Genomic DNA, 22,237 nt, shown 5'->3' with positions numbered 1-22,237 from the left:
AAAAAATCACTAAGGATGAAGTAAGTGACACAGGTCATCATTCTCTTAATGGCAAAATTGTAAAAACTTGGGAACAACTTTGAAATTTGAGAACGTTTTTGTGATATTGAGATTTTATGCTATACAAATTTTGTCGTGTTTGATGTATAGTGTGGTAATACTTATTACATCAGTGCAGGCAATTCGTAGCAGTAGTAGCAATTTACCAGTGCTAGAAAATGTGTACTTAGTAGAGAAACGTAGTGTTACATGGATCATAATGACGTGTGGAAGACATTCAAATGATTTTCAGCATTGTTGATTTTGTACTGTGTATACGTATGCATTGCTTTAAAGTTTAGTTCAAATTATCAAAATGTGGTTTCCTGTTCTTGTGAATAGTGTTGTGTCAGTAGTGGCATATCTAGTTACTCTAAGAATTATCCCACGATTTAAAGACATGTTTGTTAAAGCGAATCTCTATGGCATAGATATGAGTAAGAGTAGAAAAGAAAAAATGTAAGTATTCTATAAGGACCAGCGTTTAACCATTCCTTAATTCGGGCTTTATTTAGTTTCTAACCCTAACATAGTTATTCTGTCACAGCCAAACTATTGTGTTTACAGTTCTGGAAGGCCCAGGGCAATAAAAATGTGAAGGTCCCTATCTGTAGCAACTAATTAATGTTATAATTCCTTGTTATATAACGAAAAAATACAATCCTTGTGTGTGTGATTTTAGAAAATGCAGACCCAATAAAGTCTGTGGATTCTGTTTCCGTTTTATGGAGGTTCTGGCGCCACCACTTTGGCCGCTCTTCCATAAATCGAGCCGCGTAGCCTTGTAACCTTTTAATTCGGGTTTGATGTGTGATTACTTGTCAAAAACAAATCCAGCGTATGCAGACTAACCAGTCACAATATTGTAAAGTTATATTTTTTACATTTAAATTTAAGTGTTAATTTCTAAGTTGGTAACTTATCATAATTGGATATGATTTATATATTTCTTGCAGACCTGAAGCTTTAGGAGTTGTAACAGGGTGTGTTTTCTTAATCACACTTTTCATATTTATTCCGGTTCCATTCAGTCAGTCCATACTGAAGAATGCAGATTTTCCACATGATGAGGTATGTTTTTAAGTACGCAATATGACTGGGAGTCACTATTACAGCAGTCTTATATTGGATTTATCCCCCTTTTGTTCTGCTTCAAAAGCCACATTATATTATATGTACATTGTTATAAAAGATAAAATAACTCCGTCGAGTGTGACTGATAAAATTTTATTACTTCAGTTCTTAACACCCTTACATGTTTCAGTCCTTATAGACCATCACACTCAACGGAGTCGTTTTATCTTTTATAATATTGTTGGTGTGACAGACCAGAATGAAACAAATCAAATGTACATCGTGTTTAAATTGTCAGATGGGTAAATAATGTAGAATAGGTCTTTGGACCTTCACTGTGCTTACAAGTCTGACTCGTTATTGTACACAGTGGGTTAACAAATTAGTCTCTTAAATTTAATGTCACACTAAGTCATGAGGATGGGCCATGCCATAGCTCAAGCAGCAGCCCGGGTTCGATCCCAGGTCTGGTCAAGTGGGATTTGTGGTGGACAAAGTGGCACTGGGGGAGGTTTTCTCAGAGTACTTCAGTTTCACCTGCCAATCTTCATTCCACCAAATCCTCCATCATCATAATCACCCGGGGCAGGTACAATAGGCCAATCAGTGGTCGCTGTGCTGAGTGGACCCAGCTGGACTCCACCCTCCACTAAGACATGAGGATTTGGTGGGCGGATTTTTTATCTAATCATTCTAGGGTTGTTAATTGTTTTATGATATTAGTTTCTGCTTTCAGTAATGAGCATCTCTCAATTTATGATATATGATATTCCTGTTTTCTTTGAACTTCACCCATACATTGATATTATTCTCCAGTAAGAGATAATATGTAATCATAGGTTTCATGTTAACTTCACAGAATGTCAATCATAATTCCAAACACCCTGGAGTATACTGCAATGTATGGTGCTTAGCATCAAGTAGGGAGTATAATGTAATCCTACAACAGTATATTTGTTGAATTTAGCTCTTTTATTTGCTAGTGTTTTTTTCTTCTCTGTAAGTTGGCACAGGGGAAGATTTGTCTTGAGTATATGAGTCATTACAGTAAGTCTTGGCTTCTAACATATTAAGAGAAGAAATTCAAATGGTGGTCACATTGTCTGCCTGAACGTATAGGTCATACTTGTGTTTCCTTTTGTTTCAGTTTGTTGAGCTGGTATCAGCTCTCCTGTCTATATGCTGCATGCTTCTCCTGGGTTTTGCAGATGATGTTCTAGACTTAAGATGGAGGCACAAGCTCTTATTACCCACCATATCATCTCTTCCACTCTTGATGGTCTATTATGTTAATTTCAATTCAACAACCATTATAGTTCCTAAACCTTTCAGGCAATTGTTTGGATTTTCTATTAATTTAGGTGAGTTATATGTTGCAATTGTCTGATCAAAGGTAAAGGGGGTAAAATTTTGTCTGTGCTTCATTACTCACCATGCTCTAGAGATGTATGGGAGATTGCATGTATAGCTCCATGCAACCTTGGCAATAAATTAAGGTGAATTGCAAGGTTCAACCCCAGTTGCTTCGCTACTGATAAAAGAGCCCCTGGTATCCATTAAATAGGATGGTCTCCAAAGGTGATCTGGACACTGGAGAAGATATAAATTTCTTGTCCATGCTGGGAATATAACCCCAGTTATCCAGCCTGTACCTAGTCTAGTCACTGTATTGACTGAGCAAGAAACAGAAGTCAGATCTGGGTAGGACTGCTGGATATAGATCCTTGAAGCTTCTCTTCTCTGCCTTCATTAAACAGAACTTGGGTGAGCTATACATATTTGATACAAGCAATATTATTTATGTAATATTTGAGGTTTTTACAGCGGTGACTATGAAGAAAGCCGTCTTCTGGGATGTGGCACCGTGTAAATATTGTGTTAACTGACGTTTTGGAGGAACGTATCGCCTCCTTCTTCAGGGTAGAAGACGAAGAAATCCATGAGCGAACCAACAGAGCAGGTGTCACAGACTGAGTCCTGTCGAGTAAACACAGCTGTATAAGAGAAGGAGTATGGCTACATAGGGAAATAGTAGAGAGGAGGAGGGGAAGGGTCTGTGGAGGTGATCCGTGACTTGGAGTTACTGACTGGTCTCAGTCTGTGGCACCTGCTCTGCTGGTTCGCTTGTGGATTTCTTCTTGTCTTCTACCCTGAAGTTGGAGTCAATACGTTCCTCCAGAACGTCAGTTAACACAATTTCTACACGGCGCCACACCCCAGAAGACAGCTTTCTTCAATATTATTTATGTTTAATTTTCATAAGCATATAATCAGTTTGTTTGGTTTTGGTCCCTAGGAATTCTGTATTATGTGTACATGGGTATGCTGGCTGTGTTCTGTACCAATGCGATCAATATATTAGCAGGAGTAAATGGATTGGAAGTTGGTCAGTCTGTTATAATTGCTGCATCCATCATCGTATTTAATATTATTGAGTTGGGTGGTGATCTTTGGAAAGCACACCTGTTTTCCCTGTACTTCATGTTGCCATACATCGCCACATCCATTGCGTTATTGCAACATAACTGGTAAGTACTATCCACTACTTTGGCCTATAAGACAGTGTCTTGCATGTGATCCACAAGCTGTTCTGTGAACTCTCTCTCAGTGATCCATAGAGAGTCAGGGAAATCTTAGCATTTTGACAGTATTTTTGACCAGTTAAATGATGTCATGGAACTGAGTCCTTGAGAAACTGATCATCTCTATGCTGGGCAAGAAATTCATATAAGTATATTCTAAAAGGTTCTGACAGTGGTGGATAACACACAATCACTGGGATTTTGGACTTTTTCCATTGTCCAGCGAAGCCTTTGGAGATGATGCCCTGATATTTGCATCTCATGAGGAAAGTTATGTGGTTGAGTGTCTCGGCAAGCTGGATTTTCCAGCGTCCCAATTTTCTAAAGGAAGGGTATATATCGGGTCCATACTGGTTGTGCAAGTAGATTCTAAAGGGTTCTAACAATGGTGGATAACACACAGAATTACTGGGTTTGTTTTTCCATTGTCGATGGAAAAAGTCCAAAAACCCAGTAATTCTGTAAGAAATTCATGTTTTAAGAAATTTGAAGGTTCATTACAGGTTCACAAGAGCTCACTACTAGACTTTATCCTGAGCTAGCTGAATTGCGCTTACACCTTCACATTCATTTCCTTTAATATCTGTTTGAATATTAACTTGCCATTTATGCTTTGGTCTTCCAAGACGTGTTTTTCGTTTAGGTTTTTCCAACTAAGATTTTCCTTGTATAGTGCATTTCCTCCAGCATACTGTATGTCCTGCCTGTCTCATCTGCCTTGAATTAATTTCCCTAATAATATTTGATCAAGAGAGTGAATTATTAAAGCAGTCCCATGATCCTGTTATTTCCTATCTTGACTCAGCATTTTGTTCTCAAACATATTCTGTTTATTGTTTTTACATTATGGTGGGAGATGAAGTTCCAGAGACATAAAGCAAAGGCAGTTGTAGTTCTTGATATTTAAATCTTCATGTTTTTATGTAGGAAACAAAAGCTGAAACATTTTGAACTCACTGATGGCAAGAATTTCTACAATTTAATATTTAACTTTCTCATAAATGTAATAATACTGATTTGTTACTGCTGTTCACAAATATTTGAACTTCCCATAGTTGTGAAGGTTTAGTACATGTAGTAAGGTAAAGGTGTCCCTATGCTTAATTAATTAAGCACTATGCCATGAAGGTGTATGAGGCAGTGGATGTATAGGTCCACATTTTCTTGACCTCGGCACTAGTTGGAGGCGAGTTGAAGGTTTAGTAATTACTTTTATATTATAGTTCTGTCCTGCACCCTGGTGATAAAATGTGAATAAATACATAGTTCTCTAATTACTTCAAGATTAACTTCCATACCAGCATTAATAGAGTTCTTTTATATTTGTCCTTAATGTGAACACATCATCATAAATTATAAGTTCATATGTGTACTTCCTTTCATTCCCTTCTGTTTTCTTGGCTGATAGTATTCGTAAACATACAGAAAGTATGGTAAAGCTGTGAATCAAAGCGCCAACAGCAACCATGTCATATCATGTAAGATTTGAGGTTTTCACGGCGGTGACTATGAAGAAAGCCGTCTTCTGGGCTGTGACACCGTGTAGAAATTGTGTTAACTGACGTTTCGGAGGAACGTATCACCTCCATCTTCAGGGTAGAAGACAAGAAATCCACAAGCAAACCAGCAGAGCAGGTGCAACAGACTGAGTCCAGGCAAGTAAACACAGCTGTATATAAGACAAGGAGTGTGGCTACATAGGGAAATAGTAGAGAGGGGGAGGGGAAGGGTCTGGTGGAATAGCCAGCAGGTAGTGGGCCAGAGCTGGTACAGAGTATGTGTTAGGGGGAGAGAAAGGATGGTTAAATGGAGGGCATTAACCCTGTAGCTCAGGGGCTGCGATGGACCTGAATGACCTATAGGGTCTGTTGTATTTCAGAGGTTACTTGAGGGAACAATGAGAGGCTTCCATGACTTGCTGAGACAAAACCCCACCTCTCTGTTCATATTGTCAGGATGGAGTTCAATCTCAATGGCCTCCCTAATGTGATTCATATAATGGGTCTTCTAGCGAGGATGGAGGTATTCTGAAGCTGAATGCGGTGTCCCAAATCGATGCTGTGTTCAGCCACAGCTGACTTGTCTGGATGTTCAAAACAGATGTGCTGCTGATGTTCCCTCAACCTTGTGTCCACAGAACGGCCTCTCTGCTCAATATAGACCTTGCCGCACTCGCATGGGATACTGTATACACTCGGTGTCCTTAGTCTCAGGCTATCTTTCACTGGCCAGAGGAAACGTCGGTTAGCACAATTTCTACGCAGCGCCACATCCCAGAAGACTGCTTTCTTCATGTCATATCATATTTTCCTGTTTGCTGTCATGTCCACTGTTCCCCAAAGAAACCTTGAATGGGGGTTACACTACAGATGAACCTCAGATTTGAAAGGGTTGAACTATAGTTTACCTTTGTGAGCAAGCATTTACAATTATGTTACCATTTTTAGTAGTGAAATATGCCTCATGGATGTTCTTATTCCAGGAGCGAATTTTCTAAAAGTGAAAAGAAACCATTCTCTAGATACAAAGCATGATGAATTAATATCATTTAGCATTTAAGGCTCACAGCAGTGGTTATAAAGAGTACTATCTTCTGGTGTATAATGCTGTGTAGTCTGTTGAAAATCAACCGACGTATCAGAGGAACATATCACCTCCTTTTTCAGGGTTGAACAAGCCGAGCAAGGTGCCAATGTGAAAGCAGGTGGCAAGCCAAGCTGCTCAGCTTCAATGGGCTAAACAGTGTTATACCCCAGAAGATAATACTTTTCAATTAATATCATATATTTGAACCTGTTTTAGGGTAATTTTCATAGAATGTACTTATGACAAGAAATATATTTGTTCTTCAATGTGATGGCAGATTTTGAGGAAAAGATCCGTAAATTACATACATGGATTTAAAAATAAGCTAAATCAGCATAGATGCTGAAAGGACACCTTTTCAAGTTGGGACTGACAGATAACCCAACTTGTTAAAGGAGCCTACAAGAAAACGAATCAGCCGCACACATCCTGTGTGATTTAAGTTTATTTAAGATTTTGTCACTTGGGTCAGTTTTTAATGAAACCAAGTGGCCCACCCCTTACATACATACATACATACATACATACATAGATGCTGGTATTGTTTTAAAATCCTAATGGTCATACACACTGCATTTTTTACTACCAGTGTGTAGAATGATGTCCACAAAATTTTTTACTTGGTCAACACACGAGCCATAAACAGGCAGGTATGCAGACTGAGCCAAAACATGGCCTTTCCTCTATGGGTGGTCACTGTATTGTTTTCCACTTACCCTGATAAGTTAGCACCAGTGATAAAGAGGAAATCGATTTGCTCTCACAGTCCTCACATGTGGTTTATTTAGTCATGGATAAATTTACATTGGATCATCAGGTGTTCTATGTGAATCTTACGTGACATTTAACTTTCCCTCATAATTATTGAAACTATGGCCTAACAAAACTACCGTCAGCAAAGTCTTTGAAGCCACATGATCCAATAAGCAGACCTTATTTCTGTAACTGGTATCTTCAGTCATTTCACACTATGAACTTGATACTGAGTTGACTTTCTTTCAGACAAGGCTTGATTTTGTATGATCTGAGGTTCCCACGTCATTGGTTATGAAGAGTTCTGTAATTCTGGGATATAATGCTGTGGAGTCCCTTGAAAGTTATTCAATGTTTTGGGGGAACATGTCACCTCCGAAACATAAGCTGACTTTCAAGAGACTACACAGCATTATATCCCAGAATACAGAACTCTTCATAAGGCTTTATTTTATTTGAATGGACACATGAACACAAAAAGTGGCACACACTTGGTTGGGTTGGGTAAATTGCTGCTGGCCCTCACTGGAACAGTCATTCCTGGTTCTGAGTCCCATGGGACTGATGGCCATATTTACTGTCTCACAACACTGAATTGCGGAGAATCCACATTTTATATGCAAACTTATGCTCTATTTGTAGAAGTAGTTGTGTCCTGAATGTGAGGAGGACAATTGGCTTCATATTTTATCCAGAAACAGTTACTGTAGCCATTTTCAGGGAATTGAAGACAAGAAAAATTGTAACTTTGAACAGTGTTTTTAGCAGAGAGGTTATATATAATTTGTGATGTGTGGATATCTTCTTCTGCTGGTATTTGTCTGTGTGATTTCTTCTCATGATGATATTTACAAGATAAAACATGAAATTATCTCAGAGAAAATGCACAACTTAAAGTACAAGTCTGTGTGCTGGAAACAGTAAATTGTAAGGAGCAATCTGTTTAGAACATTTTCAGCATGTTCAGTAATGTAGGTTTAAAACTTCACTGTGTTAAGTTGCTGGCACTTTCATTATGACTGTAACTGACTGAGCAGAAAATATGGCGATTGGCACGGTGTTCGCACATTGTGGAAAGGTTCTGCTTCAGCTCTGTCCACAAATAATCTCCCTGTATAATATTATAAATATAAAAGCAACAGAATTGTTTCAGATCCTTTGATGAAGTAACTAGATATCCCATTTCAAACTCTTATTATTAAGTTCTATCTTCATACTTTATTTAAGTATTGTCAATTAATCTTCAATCTAAGACATTTCAGGAATGGAAAAATGAATTTAAGAAGAAGAGTTATAAGTAAACATATTATTATTATTTTTTCAAGGCATTATACAAAACGTTCTGGATATGTATGCAGTAGCTCACAAACTTTGAAGCAATTATAGGCCTGTGCTTTAACACTGAAATTAAATGTGTATACAAGAAAATTTTACATGAAAACAGATCTTAAAATATTTTAAAACATGCATGTCTATATACATATAACAATTACAGAATCTATAGGAAATTTGGCACTTTTAACATCATCTATATGACTTTAACCTTTTGCTTCTTCGAACATAGTAAAACTTAATAAAATTAGAAGGGATCTGCTCCTTCTAACATAGTCATTTATGACACCACATAGTTTTGTAGCTAGTTGCCAAGTTCTAGTACTAGGTTCCTCCAAAATATTGATAACCACCCATGAAACTATATGGTATCATAACCCACAAGACCATAACTGTAATTTTCACTGATGTGACACCTCAGATGTCCCATAGTAAAAAACAGTGAAACTGTATTGACTTGAGGTTCACAAGGGAATGACTGGGATACATCATGTAGTCAGTTGAATATCGACTGAGAATTCAGGGGAACATGTCTTCATAACCCTCTCTCTGAGAACCTTAAATCCTACATGATCCTGTGTACTATGGTAGGTAGATACCAACATTTCAGAGGAAGCTGGTTCAGGGTAGAAAATGAAGGCCGCAGGTTTCTCAAAAACATTGGTATCTATCTGCTGAACTTCATGGTGTCACATCCCAGAAGACAATCCCTGTAGTGAAATCTCATTTAAAATTTAAATACCCAGGGAAAAGGAGCACTGGAACTCCCATAAGAAAGTAAAGCTTTCCCTGTAACAGGCCATGAAGGCCCGTAGGGTTGTGAGAGGTTGAGGTTCCCGCATTTTCTAGACAATCGGCTCACAGATGGTGGTGAGGTTGTCAGGCTTACGTGCCGTACCCCCAGGAATATTCCTGGTACTCATTTCTTTTGGGGGCTGAGTCAACCCCAGGGCCATAATGCGGCTGGAAGGATTAGGTCAATTGAAAAAATCCACCTAATCGGGATTCGATCCCACGACCTTCCGGGTTGTAGTATAGTGCCTCAACCAACTACGCTACTGCATGCCCCCCTGGAAGTCTCATACATTAGTATTTTAAATGGAGTAAGTAAAAGGTTAATATATAATAATAATAATAATTCTTCCCATTTCATTTTGAATTCATTTTCTTAAGATTGCTTTAAGTCTTCCTCAGTGCAGTGACAAATCAGGTGTATAAATTGAATTTGTGTAAACACAGTATTATCATATAATGCAATTATTTTAAAACGAGTATATAAATCAGTGCCAAAAAAGCAAGGATCATTCAGTCACTGAGAAACCATGATGCAAAGATACAAACTTAACATTGGTAGTTAACTGCAATAATGTTGCAACAGCAGTCTTTTACTTGAATGAATTATTATAGAGGTGGTTCATTTATTAACATACAGTCTGTAGCATAACCATAGCCATGGATTTAATATTATTAAGTATAATTAGAATGATCAGGTCGAGGAGGATGAGGTGAGTGGGGCATGTAGCATGAATGGGGGAGACGAATGCGTATAGGATATTGGGGAGAAAGCCAGAAGGAAAGAGACAACTGGGAAGACCAAGGCATAGGTGGGTGGACAATATTAAAGTGGATCTTAGATAGGATGGGATGGTATTGATTGGATTGATCTGGCTCAGGATAGGGACCAGTGGGGGGCTCTTGTGAACACGGTAATGAACCTTCGCATTCCATAAAATGCTGGGAAATTCTTGAGTAGCTGCAGAATTGGTGGCTCCTCAAGAAGGGCTCAGCTCCATCAGTAAGTGTACTGTACCAGTGCTAGGATATGGCAAATTTGAATCATGGGTAGGGCACATAGAACATGTGGGAGCAATAAGAAATACATATAAAACTCTAGTCTGAACACCTGAAGAGAAGAGACCACTTGGGAGACCTAGGCATAGATGGGATGATAATACAAAAATAGATCTCACAGAAACAGCGTGAGGCTGCTCTGTGCAGGATCCAGTAGTGGCATCTTGTGTACATGGCAATGAACATTCACTTTCTGTAAGGGATGGAGAATTTCTGTGCTGAGTGACTATCAGTTTCTCAAAAACTCTGAATAAAATTTGATAGCTGGCTATGGATCCTTTGCCTTTTGTGGGGAACACAATGTTGCATGATGCAGGGAAGTCTTTGGTAGTTTTATCTGAACTGTTTGTACATATTCAGAAAATTACCATCAGCACCATCACAAGACACTTCTGACACAGGACCCTGTTCACTTCTAAATCTTAATCATCAGAAATTTGGAAGCTTGTTTCCTCATTGTGGCACAGTTACCTTTATGATCTCTTTCTTTCCTCACTGCTAGTAGAGGAAGAAAAAACTAATTTATTCAGACTTTCTGAATTTCAATTAGTTGCTTCCTGTGTCCAGCTAATGGTTGGATGTGAAATCATTCTAGTATACCGTTCTTTCTTTGCATGGTACTTCACTGAAATTAATAAGAAGTATAACCCAAAGTAAGGCAGTTTGAACAAGCAGACCTTGCATTAAGATGATCTATGGAAGCATATGTATTAACAGTGAAAGCACAAATATTGTTGCTTCTGCATAGAATATAATCAAAATTTAAAACAAGTACAAATGTGCTTCCTTTGAAATTGTTAAGTCTTAATATAGCTGTCTCTAAAACTGTTGAAGAACCACCTCTGTGGAAGAACAATGAATTTCCTAGATGGATTATGCAGAACTTCTGAACACATTACATAACTATCTTATTTCTGACATCATAAGAACATGATAATTGACCAGAAAAATCGCCATCTTTAAGTAAATTAATGCCTGCATACCCTCAAATTTAACTTCCTGGTTTGGAAGCACGTGAGTCTATTTCAGCCCAACTTCTTGTAAGTAAGAATTTGAGTATTACATTTCTTTTAAACTAGTTAACAGTACAGCTGACAAATTTTAAATCGCTGTGAAACCATTTAAAATCACAAGAATAAATTCATAATTTGATTGATAGTATTTTTAAGTTATTACCAACAACATAATTCAAAATCAACTGAACAGCATCCTATTGCAGTTATTAACCTTTCTCATCTGGGACCATGGGATTTAAGCCTTTTGCTATTGTAGTAATTGCAGCTGGATTTTAAGTAGGGATTAGTGACATTCACATCGGAAACAATGTCACTAGGTTTGCTGGACCTATGTATGTGCTACCACAATGGTGCGACACACAGATGATAAAGGTTAATTATAGTAATCAAGTTTGCTATAGAAATTAGTGTATAGAAAGTCGTACTTCCAAGTGTTGTTTGTAACATATTCAGGAGCAAAGTACAAGTCCCTGTGCTGAGATTTTCTAATAAGGGGTGTAACACCATCAAGCCATAACCCTGTACCAACAAGATCTTCTACATATGCTGCATCAATCTTTTTGCTGTTCACTTTGTCCCAGTCGATTGGACTGTTATCGTGAGGTGTCCATTGCAGCATGGTAACAATATCGTTTGGTTCGAGACACCAACTACAGTACCAGCCACCATAGTGATTCAAGTCTCCCACAAGAAGTTCATACATCGAACTCCCTTCAGGTTCCTCCAACCCTGGAATGAGATAACCTGGAATCCTCAGTGGACTATTATGGAATATATCAGCCTTAATTCCTACTGTATAAACACCTGGTGTTATGACAGTCCTCTTTGGATGCTGCCAGAAGAAACCATATGCGGACCACCGCAACCGAAATGCAACTGGCAATGGCCAGCCATCATACAGTTTGAAGAATAATAGTGCTTTTGGATTAGGAATTTGATATGCATCAGTAGAGTCTATATACAGGTCATCTGATCTTAAATTTGTTAATGTGACTTGCCCTCTTTGCCACAGTTGTTGTCTAATACTCTTGCTGTAAGCGCTGCTGTGATTAACTGTTTTACTATCACTATACAAGGGATCTGTCAACGGAATGTAAAGAAGCTTCTGTCGTATATCTTCAGAGATAAATCCCTTGTCTTGAAGTTTATGCCTGAAGTAAAGCGGTTTAAGATGTCCTGTTGCTGTATGGTTTGACTCTCCTATAACAAAAAAGTCAACAACATGCGATAGTTCATGAAGTTTAATTTCAGCTATTGTTGTTTCTAAGCCTGTAATTGGAAAACCATGAATAATTCTCCGAGGTGTTTTTCGTCTCCTGGGGGATATTTTTTGACGAGATGCTATGAAAGCTCGCCAGATTACTTCAGGTTGGCCACAGTCTTTTCCATGCCAACCTTTTTTACATTCACATCTTGTTTGATCCATGTGATGTGCCTGAAACAACAGAAGGATTCGGTTAATTTCATCCCTGAAACATTGTGCCACTGAAGACTGAAGTGTCATGTCTGTGTGATTGTTAATATAACATCTTTTCATTAGGATAGAAACTGTTTCCGGAACTTTAAAGCCCTGTGCACACATTCTTATGTGATATTCCATCCTCATTGGCTGATGCTTGGGCATATCACTTAACTGAGATTATACTCATGTTCCAGGAAAAAAAAAACTACTTTATTTACAATCAGATGCAAATTGAGTAACTACACCAACAGCACAACAGCCGATAGAAACAAGTGCTAATGTAACCACAGTTAAACATTTCACCATCTCGTAAGATTTGAGGTTTTCACGGCAGTGACTATGAAGAAAGCAGTCTTCTGGGATGTGGCACCATGTAGATGTGGTGTTAACCGACGTTTCGGAAGACCAGTCTGTTTGTACCACGGTCTCTTCGCTTGTGGATTTATTTTTCCTTCTACCCTGAAGATGGAGGCGATATGAAACGTCGGTTAACACCACATCTACACGGTGCCACATCCCAGAAGACTGCTTTCTTTCACCATCTTGGTAAATTGACTTTAAGGAAACCCACCATATCCCTTTTCTGTTTCTTTCTTGAATGGTAGCAAGTCGAGAGGAAAATTATTTCAGTATATGAATGGAGAAAGTTTGAGAGATATATTTAAGCTGTAGAACATGTAGTACACTCTGATGAAAATAACAAATTTAAATGGAGAAGGGAGATGATTATATCATTTATTAGAGCATGAGAAAGGAAACATGGTCTGAGACATCAAACCTGACTGTTAGGAAAGTTGTCATGTTGAAATACAGATTGAAACCATATAGTGTCAGGGGATAAGATGACTAATGAATATGGAGCAGTTGATGGAATGGGAATTAGCAGGAAAAATTGAAGTACTTGGCGAAAACCTGCCCCAGTGTCACTTTGTCCGCCATAAATCTCACATGAGTCGGACTGCAGCTGTCAACTGAACAACTTGTCAGGAAGTGTATTCAAATGCTTCAACATCTGAATCAGATAGTTGGTCCCTGGCAGCTTGTGGAAATTAATGAAAGTTCAGGAATATCCTACCGGATATGGATTAATTTTTAATAATGAATTGGGAGCCAGGATAGCGCAGTCAGTATAGTGACTAGCTACAGGCTGGACAACCAAGGGGTCGGAGTTTGAGCCCCAGTTGGTTCAAGAAGTTTCTCTCCACGTCATCCACACCAGCTCTGGGATTCACGAAACCTATCCAGTGGGCACTAGGAGCTCTTTCCCCAGGGGGAAAGTGGCCAGGGTGTGACACTCACTGCTCACCTCCAGTTAGTGCTGAGGTCAGGAAAATGTGGATCGATACATCCATTCCACCATACCCCTTCATGGCATAGTGCTTAATTAGTTAAGCATAGGGACTTCACCTTTTTTACCTTATACTAGATGCTTTGACCTTCGTGCTTCATGTATTTATGAGATGTTTCTTTTCTTGGGTTATAGTTACTCTTTAAATATGATGTATCAGTAACATTTACTGTTCGAGAGTAAGTGGAGAGTTTGTTAGTGTGGGAAGTATGGTGAAAGGAAGGGGAAAGTGGCACCCACTTCTAAATATACTAAAAATCCTCCCAGCTGCATCAAAGATATTAATGCAGGAGGTAGTATTATGTTTGAATTGTTCTACACGATATACTTGACTTGGAGAATATCGGCAAATTTTCGTAACTGCTGTTCAAACCCTACCCATCCGACATAACCTCAATGGACTTATACTTAAAGCAACCAGACCGCTTTCAAATAGGACAATACTTACATGTCGTCTCTTTGTATAACGTATGTCTGTTCCCCGTTCAAAACACACAGTTTCATTGTTCAATTTAACAAAATATTTGGAAGCTACAGTGTTGGGCAAAATTGCACGACTTTTTTCTGTGAGGTATCCCTGCAATTTTTTATGATATGGCACAGCGTTAATACCACTAGGGGCAACAAATCTAATTGGGTATGGTTTCGAGCTGCTGGAGAACGAAAATTCGTGTTCTTTTGGTGTCGAAGTAGGATAGTCAAACATGTGTGATGAAGGAGCCACAAGCAAATAATATATCACTAGCAAAACCTGAAGCACGAGCAATGTCCAGAGCATACATAACTTAAAATCCACTCTGTAATGCATTTAGTATAATTATTAGCTTAGAAATCTCGCAGGGCATTGTTCCAGCAATGTGTACCGCCCAAAATCTTGACACTGTTGTATGTCGTCTGCTAAATGATTGGTTTGCGTGCGCATTCCATTGATGTTAATGCAGTGGAGTGTTCGTAACTCGTTTTTGAAGCCTTGTGAAGATGGGAGAAGATATGTTTCGTTCAGTAAAAACTTGCCCATTAGAACGTTATTGAAACTTTTATACTTTGCCGAATATACTTGATACCATACTTCACGAAGTATCCCAGTGTAATTATTTTTCATCGCAACTTATTTATGCAGGTTAATGATAAATGATACAAACTCCGTCCCAAGTGCAAACAATATATATTATATGTCCTTGATCTTGTTCTTTCTACANAAAAATTTTAAAAGGTTTTAAAACATCATAACTAAAGATTTTTAGAGTGCTACTACAAGAATAACAAATTTGACGTGTGCAACATAATCTACATACCAGACATATATCAACGATGTAGATGTTGATAATACGAAGAATGTGACATTGTGTTTTTAAATGTTAAATTTTAGACTGGGTTCAGTGTGGCAACAACGTTAAGAATATACACCTGATGATGGCCGATAGAGGCCGAAACATGTAGTGTAGAAAGAACAAGATCAAGGACATATAATATATATTGTTTGCACTTGGGACGGAGTTTGTATCATTTATCGTGTAGAGTGCAACAGGATGCTTAAATATAATATTGTAAACAGGTTAATGACATAAGCGAATGTACAGAATTACCATTATTCTGAAACGAATTGATATTGAAATTACATTAACTAGACTGACAAACGTGCTGAAAAAAAGTCGCAAGACGATGCTCTTATTTTAGGGTTGGGCGTGGAGTAACACATTCAAAATAAGGAGGTCATAAGGAAGAGCGTTACCAGATGTCACCCGAGGTGTTAGGTGGTAGCCAATAGCTCCTCACGGTAAAAGGCCACTACGTTACAAAGTGTTACTACAGGCAGTTGGCGTTGGTGGGCTCATGTGAACACAGTGATGAACCTTCAGGGCCCATACATTTCTTTATAGCTCCTCAAGAAAGTGTGTGCTCCATGGAATTTGGTAATTGTTACAAGACTGAGCCCTGGAATAACTCATCTCAATATAACAAACTTTGTTATTTCTACAGTCCCAGTATTCTTTGCGTCATTGAATCAGATTTGTGTTGGGTGAAACATGTTGTTTAGAAAGATGAATGAAAAATGGGTATGGAGCTTTTGATTTCCAAATGGACCTCAGGTTAATATGTTTTGAGCATGTAACTGGCCAAGTCTTTTATGTCAGTGTAAGAACTGAGTTTTTCAAAGAAGTGATGTTCATCATATATACATACCTTTCAGAAACTGTTATATGATTGTAAATGAATTGTTGCACTCACATTTTTGGTTATGGCAGTGAAACAAAATATCATTGAGAGTTTAAATTCTTTCGTGGTAAAATGATAGCCCTGGCACTTGGTTAGTTACAGATTAAGGAGGGTTTGTAAAAACTGTTCACATTTTTAATAGATGTTGATATGGATAAAGGTACCAACATTTTGAGTGTCAGACTGTGGTGACCGAGCCTTAAATTGTGTTTAATTTATTCCCCAAAACGTTGGAGTTTTATTTCATTTCTTTTTATATATATATGTCTTTCTTTTGCAAATGCATACTCAGGTTGAAGAGTCGGACACTCCTGTCACCAAGCCCAACTGGTCCATAATGCATAAGTTAACTTTACCGCTGCACATTCTTTAAATATTAAAGTGTTATGGAACTGAAGAGTTCATTGATACTGCATTTAAAGCTATGCAAAGGCCTACTAGTCTGAAATGGATTGAACTATCCAAGGTTAGAATCCACTGTCAGATTTTTTGGTGATGGTAATGAACCTTCAAGTTACATGGTATCAAGGTGATGGTGGTTTAAAATACGAGTACTATGAAATGTGTGAGAAGTAAGATGGCATATTTGTTTGATAATGGACACAAAGCAGGATTGTCACTCAGTTTTTATATAATTTAATTGATGGTGTATGTTGTAACAGGTATCCATCAAGAGTCTTTGTCGGAGATACATTCTGTTACTTCTCAGGCATGACATTTGCAGTGGTTGGAATCTTAGGCCACTTTAGCAAGACAATGCTTCTTTTCTTTCTGCCTCAAGTTGTAAATTTTGTGTATTCTGTTCCCCAACTGTTCCATCTAGTGCCATGCCCAAGACATCGTTTGCCAAGGTTTGTGCTTGTACCAATTAATAATGTAGTGGGATTTAAATATAAAACTACCTTTTACCTCTTGTTTTTTTATGGGTCTGAAGTTTGATCTCTCACATTAAGAGATAAACGTAGATTACATTCTGACTCTTAGATCCAAATATTCTCCTCAGTGCCCTATTCACTGAGGAGAATATTTATTTGGACCTAAGAGTCAGAATGTAATGGGGGGCTGGAGGGTAGTGTGTAACCAGGAGCCTCATATTTTATACTCTTCACCAGTGTTATTAGAGTGTGGTCACGTTTTATGCAAATTTGAAATGGTGCAGTATAAAATATATTAATAAAGTCTCACTTTATGTGCAAAGTTTGAAATAATGTTAATCCCGTTTTTATTATTATTCTTATGAGAAAACTTGTCTTGAATTATGTGAGGTCATCTCGAACGCATCCCTCACATAAAATGTATCTGCACTGTGCAATATTCAAGTCAAGCGGAATGGGACGGATGGGGCATTCAGCATGTATGGGAGAGATGAGAAATATATACAGAATTTTAGTCACGAAAGAAAAGAGAGGAAACAAGAGATCTAGGCATAAATGGGAAGACAGTATTAAAATGTATCTTATTGGCTGTTAATGCTGAAGTTCTGTGCAGTTGACATTGTATTTAAATTTTATTTTTACTGTATCTTTAAAATTCCACTTGCGTCTTCTTCGATAAATACAAAATTTATTGTGTGATGTAATTTGTAAAATGTGCTGTGGATTTTATATTTGAGGTTCTTACAGCAGTGACTTGAAGAATAGGCCTGCTGTACACTGGGATGTGAAAACACAGAGTCTGATAGAAGTTCACTGATGTTCCAGAGGAATGTACTGCCTGATTCTTGCTAGTACTTGCTTGGCACACACTTTGACTCCGAGGATGGAGGCAGTACATTCCTCTAAAACATCCGTGAACTTCTACCAAACTGGATGGCATCGCATCCAAGAAAGTAATACTTGCATTCTGTAAATGTTTACATAAAAGTTATACTATTTGCAATTTCTGTACTATTGCATGACTAAAATTTTACCCCAGAATACCACTATATTTTGTTGAAAATTATGATGTGCTGCCTTACAAATGTTTGGGGATTGTATTTAATTACCTGCAGCCCTTTTTAGTCAGATCGGTGGTGTTCAGAAAACAAGGTTAAGTCACCACATATCACTTTTCATGAGACTAAGAAACAACTTCAGATTTTTATGCAGTGAACAACCTCACCGATTCATTCTGTCACTGAATGGAGGGTGTTTTGCTTTAGTGATTTGAGTTCTCACTTGAGTCATTTAAGAAGGATAATTACATAATGTACTTAGCTCATTTTGACCTGTTTTTGACTTAATATTCTATCCTATATCACACACACACATATATAAATGTTAAAGGAGGTTCACAAAAGCTGATTTACATACATACATAGATACATAATTTCACAGATCCATTGTCCGGAAACCGGACCGGATATTGAATTCGTCAGCAAAATGACATTGCAAAATGCAATCTAGTCTCAACAATTAAAATATTCAAGAATTATAAAATGAAAAATACAATAATAACATAAAAGGCAGTCATATAACAAATCTAGATAATACATAATCTTGGAAAGACAACAATAATGTATTATGCTTGCCTGTATGCCATGTATTCATCTACCGAATAAAATGCATTTAAAATAAGATAATCTTTTAGCCTTTGTTTAAAAGTATTAATATTGTCTTTCAAAGAATATATATTGTATGGCAAGTTATTAAATATTCTAATGGATGAAAAATGCACACTCTTTTGAATGAAAGATAATCTCACAAAGGAAACATTTTCCCCACATCTTTTATTACCTCAATGCATATGTTTTGGACACAAGGCAGAAACTTAGTTTCAGCCTTGGGCAATACACATCAGTATTCCCGGCAGAAGTATATGCCATTAAAGCATGTATTATGGAAAATTTAGATAGGAACTACAGAAATAGGAACATCTATATTCTATTCTATCTGACAGCCAGGCTGCACTTAAAGCGCTTGACAAACACCAGATCAACTCAAAATTGGTCTGGGATTGCCACCAAACCCTCATGGAACTGGCCAAACATAACAGGGCACAACTGATATGGGTGCCGGGGCATGAGGGTATTGCTGGAAACAAAACAGCAGATCAGTTGGCTAAGACTGGAGCTGAACATCCGTTCATAGGACCTGAACCAGCCTGTGGCATCTCTATAGGAGTTGCCAGACAGGCAATCAGGGACTGGACAAATATGAATCACAAGAAATACTGGAGATCCTTGACTGGACTCAGGCAAGCAAAGGGACTCATACGAAGACCCTCTGCTAAAAGAGCGAAGGAACTGTTGAAGTTAAACAGGAACCAGCTACGATGGGTGGCAGGACTACTTACAGGACACCTCTTCAAACTGGGACTAAGTGACAGTCCCACTTGTGAGAGGTGTTAAGAAGAAAATGAAACAACCACTCATATCCTGTGTGTATGTGAGGCCTTAGCTTATTTAAGATTATGTCACTTGGGTCAATACTTTATTGAAACAAGTGACTATTTTGATGCCCCCACGTACAAAATCCTGCGCTTTATTTGAAGCACAGGATTGCTTAAGGGGATAATCAAAAGGGGAAGCACAACAGATCACTGTAGGTCGGGGTGCAAGAGCCGAGAGGGCCCACCTCTTGTACATTCATTCATTCTATCATATGAGTTGGACAAATTCTATCACAAAAATAACAGAAGTCACTATGTACATATTGTTCATATTCTCTTATATTTACAGTCCTAAATTAAAAAAAAAAAAACATGTATATATATATATATTTTTTTTTTCTGTCAAGGTACAACATTCAAACTAACAAGCTGGAAGCTAGTGTGACCACATTCAAGATATCAGATTTAAACTGTCTTGGAAAATTGATTATGGCAGTGTTCCGTATACTACACTTGGTCCACTGGGTAGAAAAAAAAGATAGCGACAATGATAAGGAAATTTACGTGGAATGCAATAATCTCACGCTCATCAACTTTGTGCTTATATGGAAAGGACCTACACATGAAGCGACACTCACTACAATTTTACTTATTATCCAGGTATGTATATGCATTACCATTTTTTATTTAATCTCTAAAACAAACTGAGAAGACTTCCTGGTTTTATTTTTATGGAGGTATGAGTAAATGTTTAAATTTGAAAAAATTCACAAACATCATTCCACATCATCAGCATAGACCGGCAACTGATGTGTCCCATTTAATTTTGGTCCCCCCTGGTTTTCCTGAACCTCCGTAATGGCATATTCTAAAGAAGAGTTGAGCAAGCACAGTAGACCACTGTAGGTCGCAGTGCAAGGGCTGAGATGGCCCACCCCTTATACATTCATGCAAAGCAGAGTTGAAAAGTGGTAGCGATAAAGCAGCTACTTACCTAACTAGTTTCATGGATATCCCAAATGATGAGAATTTTGTACAATACTTCCCTCATAACTGAATCATAGGCCTTCTTGAAGTGAGGGATGCTGTTAGTATTACTTACTTCCTTATGAGCTGAGCCATTCTTGAGGAGAAGCCAAATCTGCAGCTACTCAAGAGTTTCCCAGCATTTTATGGAACCCAAAAGTAATTACCATATTTACAAGAGCCCTTCAGTTGTCCCTATCCTGAGCCAGATCAATCCAATTCATACCATCCCATCCTATCTGTCTAAGATCCATTTTAATAATGTCCACCGACCTATGCCTTGGTCTTCCCAGTGGTCTCTTTCCTTCTGCTTTCCCACCAGTATCCTGTACACATTTGTCTCCCCCATTCGTGCTATATGACCTGCCCACCTCATCCTCCTTGACTTGATCATTCTAATTATACTCGGAGAAGAGTACAGGTTATGAAGCTCCTCATTATGCAGTTTTCTCCAACCTCCCGTCGCTTCATCTCTCTTTGGTCCAAATATTCTCCTCAACACCCAGTTCTCAAAAAAAGTATAATAAACCATGTCAGAAAAATGAAACATTCTCTATTATGTTTCACCATTTTGTAGTAAGAAAATATGCTGTTATTTTGTCATTATGTTACAGGTGCTTTGCAGCCTTCTTGCATTCACAATCCGCTATCCATTGGCATCACTCTTCTACGATATTTAGCAGGCTGACATGTGTCTCTTGTACCAAAGATGACTCCACTATTTTCACCATTTATGCTTGAGCATTTTATGTACAGGAATAGTAATAATTAACTGCAATGATGATACTATTCCAGTATCTTTACATCTATTTTGGTCATTAATTTTATATTTCAGAATATTATATATGTTTTTTATTTAATTTAGGAATTTATTATTTATGCACCCATGTGACATAAATCACTGACCAGAAAAAAAGAATACATTAATGTTGAAGTTTCCTTCATTGTGTATAAAAGTAAATAAAGTACACTGTCTGTTGCATGTCAAGAGGATATCGTGTAATGGGTGGACTTTGGCTGCTACCTACACACAAAACAACACAAACATCGCCGCCTCAAGTGGAATTTGAGCAGGCAAAGATGGTTCATGCCTTAGCCCATGCATCCACTGTGATTGGCACAGTATTATTGCTACCCTATGTTAAGTTTGTTACAGATAATGACATACACTGTAAAATTTGCTAATATGTAAGAAAGTGCCTTAGATTTAATAGACATTGTACATCCAACATTTCATAATAAAATTGTGGACCAAAATAAAAATTAGCAAGGTATGTGCTTGTCAATTTTATTAAGCATACTTCTCTGCCAATAAGATAAAAGGGTCTTGAAACAGATTATGTGTGAACATTACATATATGGTTTACATTTTCAGAATATTGCGGGAAAGCCACTCCACCAGTCATCATTTTCAGCTATGTAACCAGAAATATTGCTAAGCTGCATAATTTGTCACCAATATCTGCGTTTTATGTACATCTCTCCATGAAGACCACTTTTGTATTAGCCATTATCTCGTAACTGCATGAAGAAATGGGCATACATGTGTTCACATTAGGGGTAGCAATATATATCAAAAGTAACAGCCGTACATAGATATTAAAAAAAAATACTCTACCTCGGAATACCAAATAGTTACAAT

General features: G+C 37.8%; 2 protein-coding genes across 2 annotated transcripts; one reads left to right on the top strand and one right to left on the bottom strand.

Moving 5' to 3' along the window:
* Positions 1–197: 197 nt before the first annotated feature.
* Positions 198–21,869, top strand: LOC111869748 (UDP-N-acetylglucosamine--dolichyl-phosphate N-acetylglucosaminephosphotransferase). Its single transcript, XM_023861486.2, has 7 exons — positions 198–498; positions 996–1,110; positions 2,261–2,474; positions 3,410–3,641; positions 16,923–17,111; positions 19,977–20,229; positions 21,210–21,869. The coding sequence occupies exons 1-7, from the start codon at positions 356–358 to the stop codon at positions 21,273–21,275; spliced, it is 1,212 nt and encodes a 403-aa protein (XP_023717254.1). The 5' UTR covers positions 198–355; the 3' UTR covers positions 21,276–21,869.
* LOC111869747 (beta-1,4-mannosyl-glycoprotein 4-beta-N-acetylglucosaminyltransferase) lies at positions 10,121–15,141 on the bottom strand. The gene is made up of 2 exons (XM_023861485.2): positions 14,492–15,141; positions 10,121–12,668 (listed from the first exon to the last, which is right to left on the bottom strand). The coding sequence occupies exons 1-2, from the start codon at positions 14,849–14,851 to the stop codon at positions 11,607–11,609; spliced, it is 1,422 nt and encodes a 473-aa protein (XP_023717253.1). The 5' UTR covers positions 14,852–15,141; the 3' UTR covers positions 10,121–11,606.
* Positions 21,870–22,237: the final 368 nt, after the last annotated feature.

The sequence above is a fragment of the Cryptotermes secundus genome, unplaced genomic scaffold, assembly GCF_002891405.2.
Source record: "Cryptotermes secundus unplaced genomic scaffold, Csec_1.0 scaffold93, whole genome shotgun sequence".
Lineage (NCBI taxonomy): Eukaryota > Metazoa > Arthropoda > Insecta > Blattodea > Kalotermitidae > Cryptotermes > Cryptotermes secundus.
The sequence above is the reverse complement of the archived record's forward strand: the minus strand, read 5'-3'. Positions and strand labels throughout refer to the sequence as shown.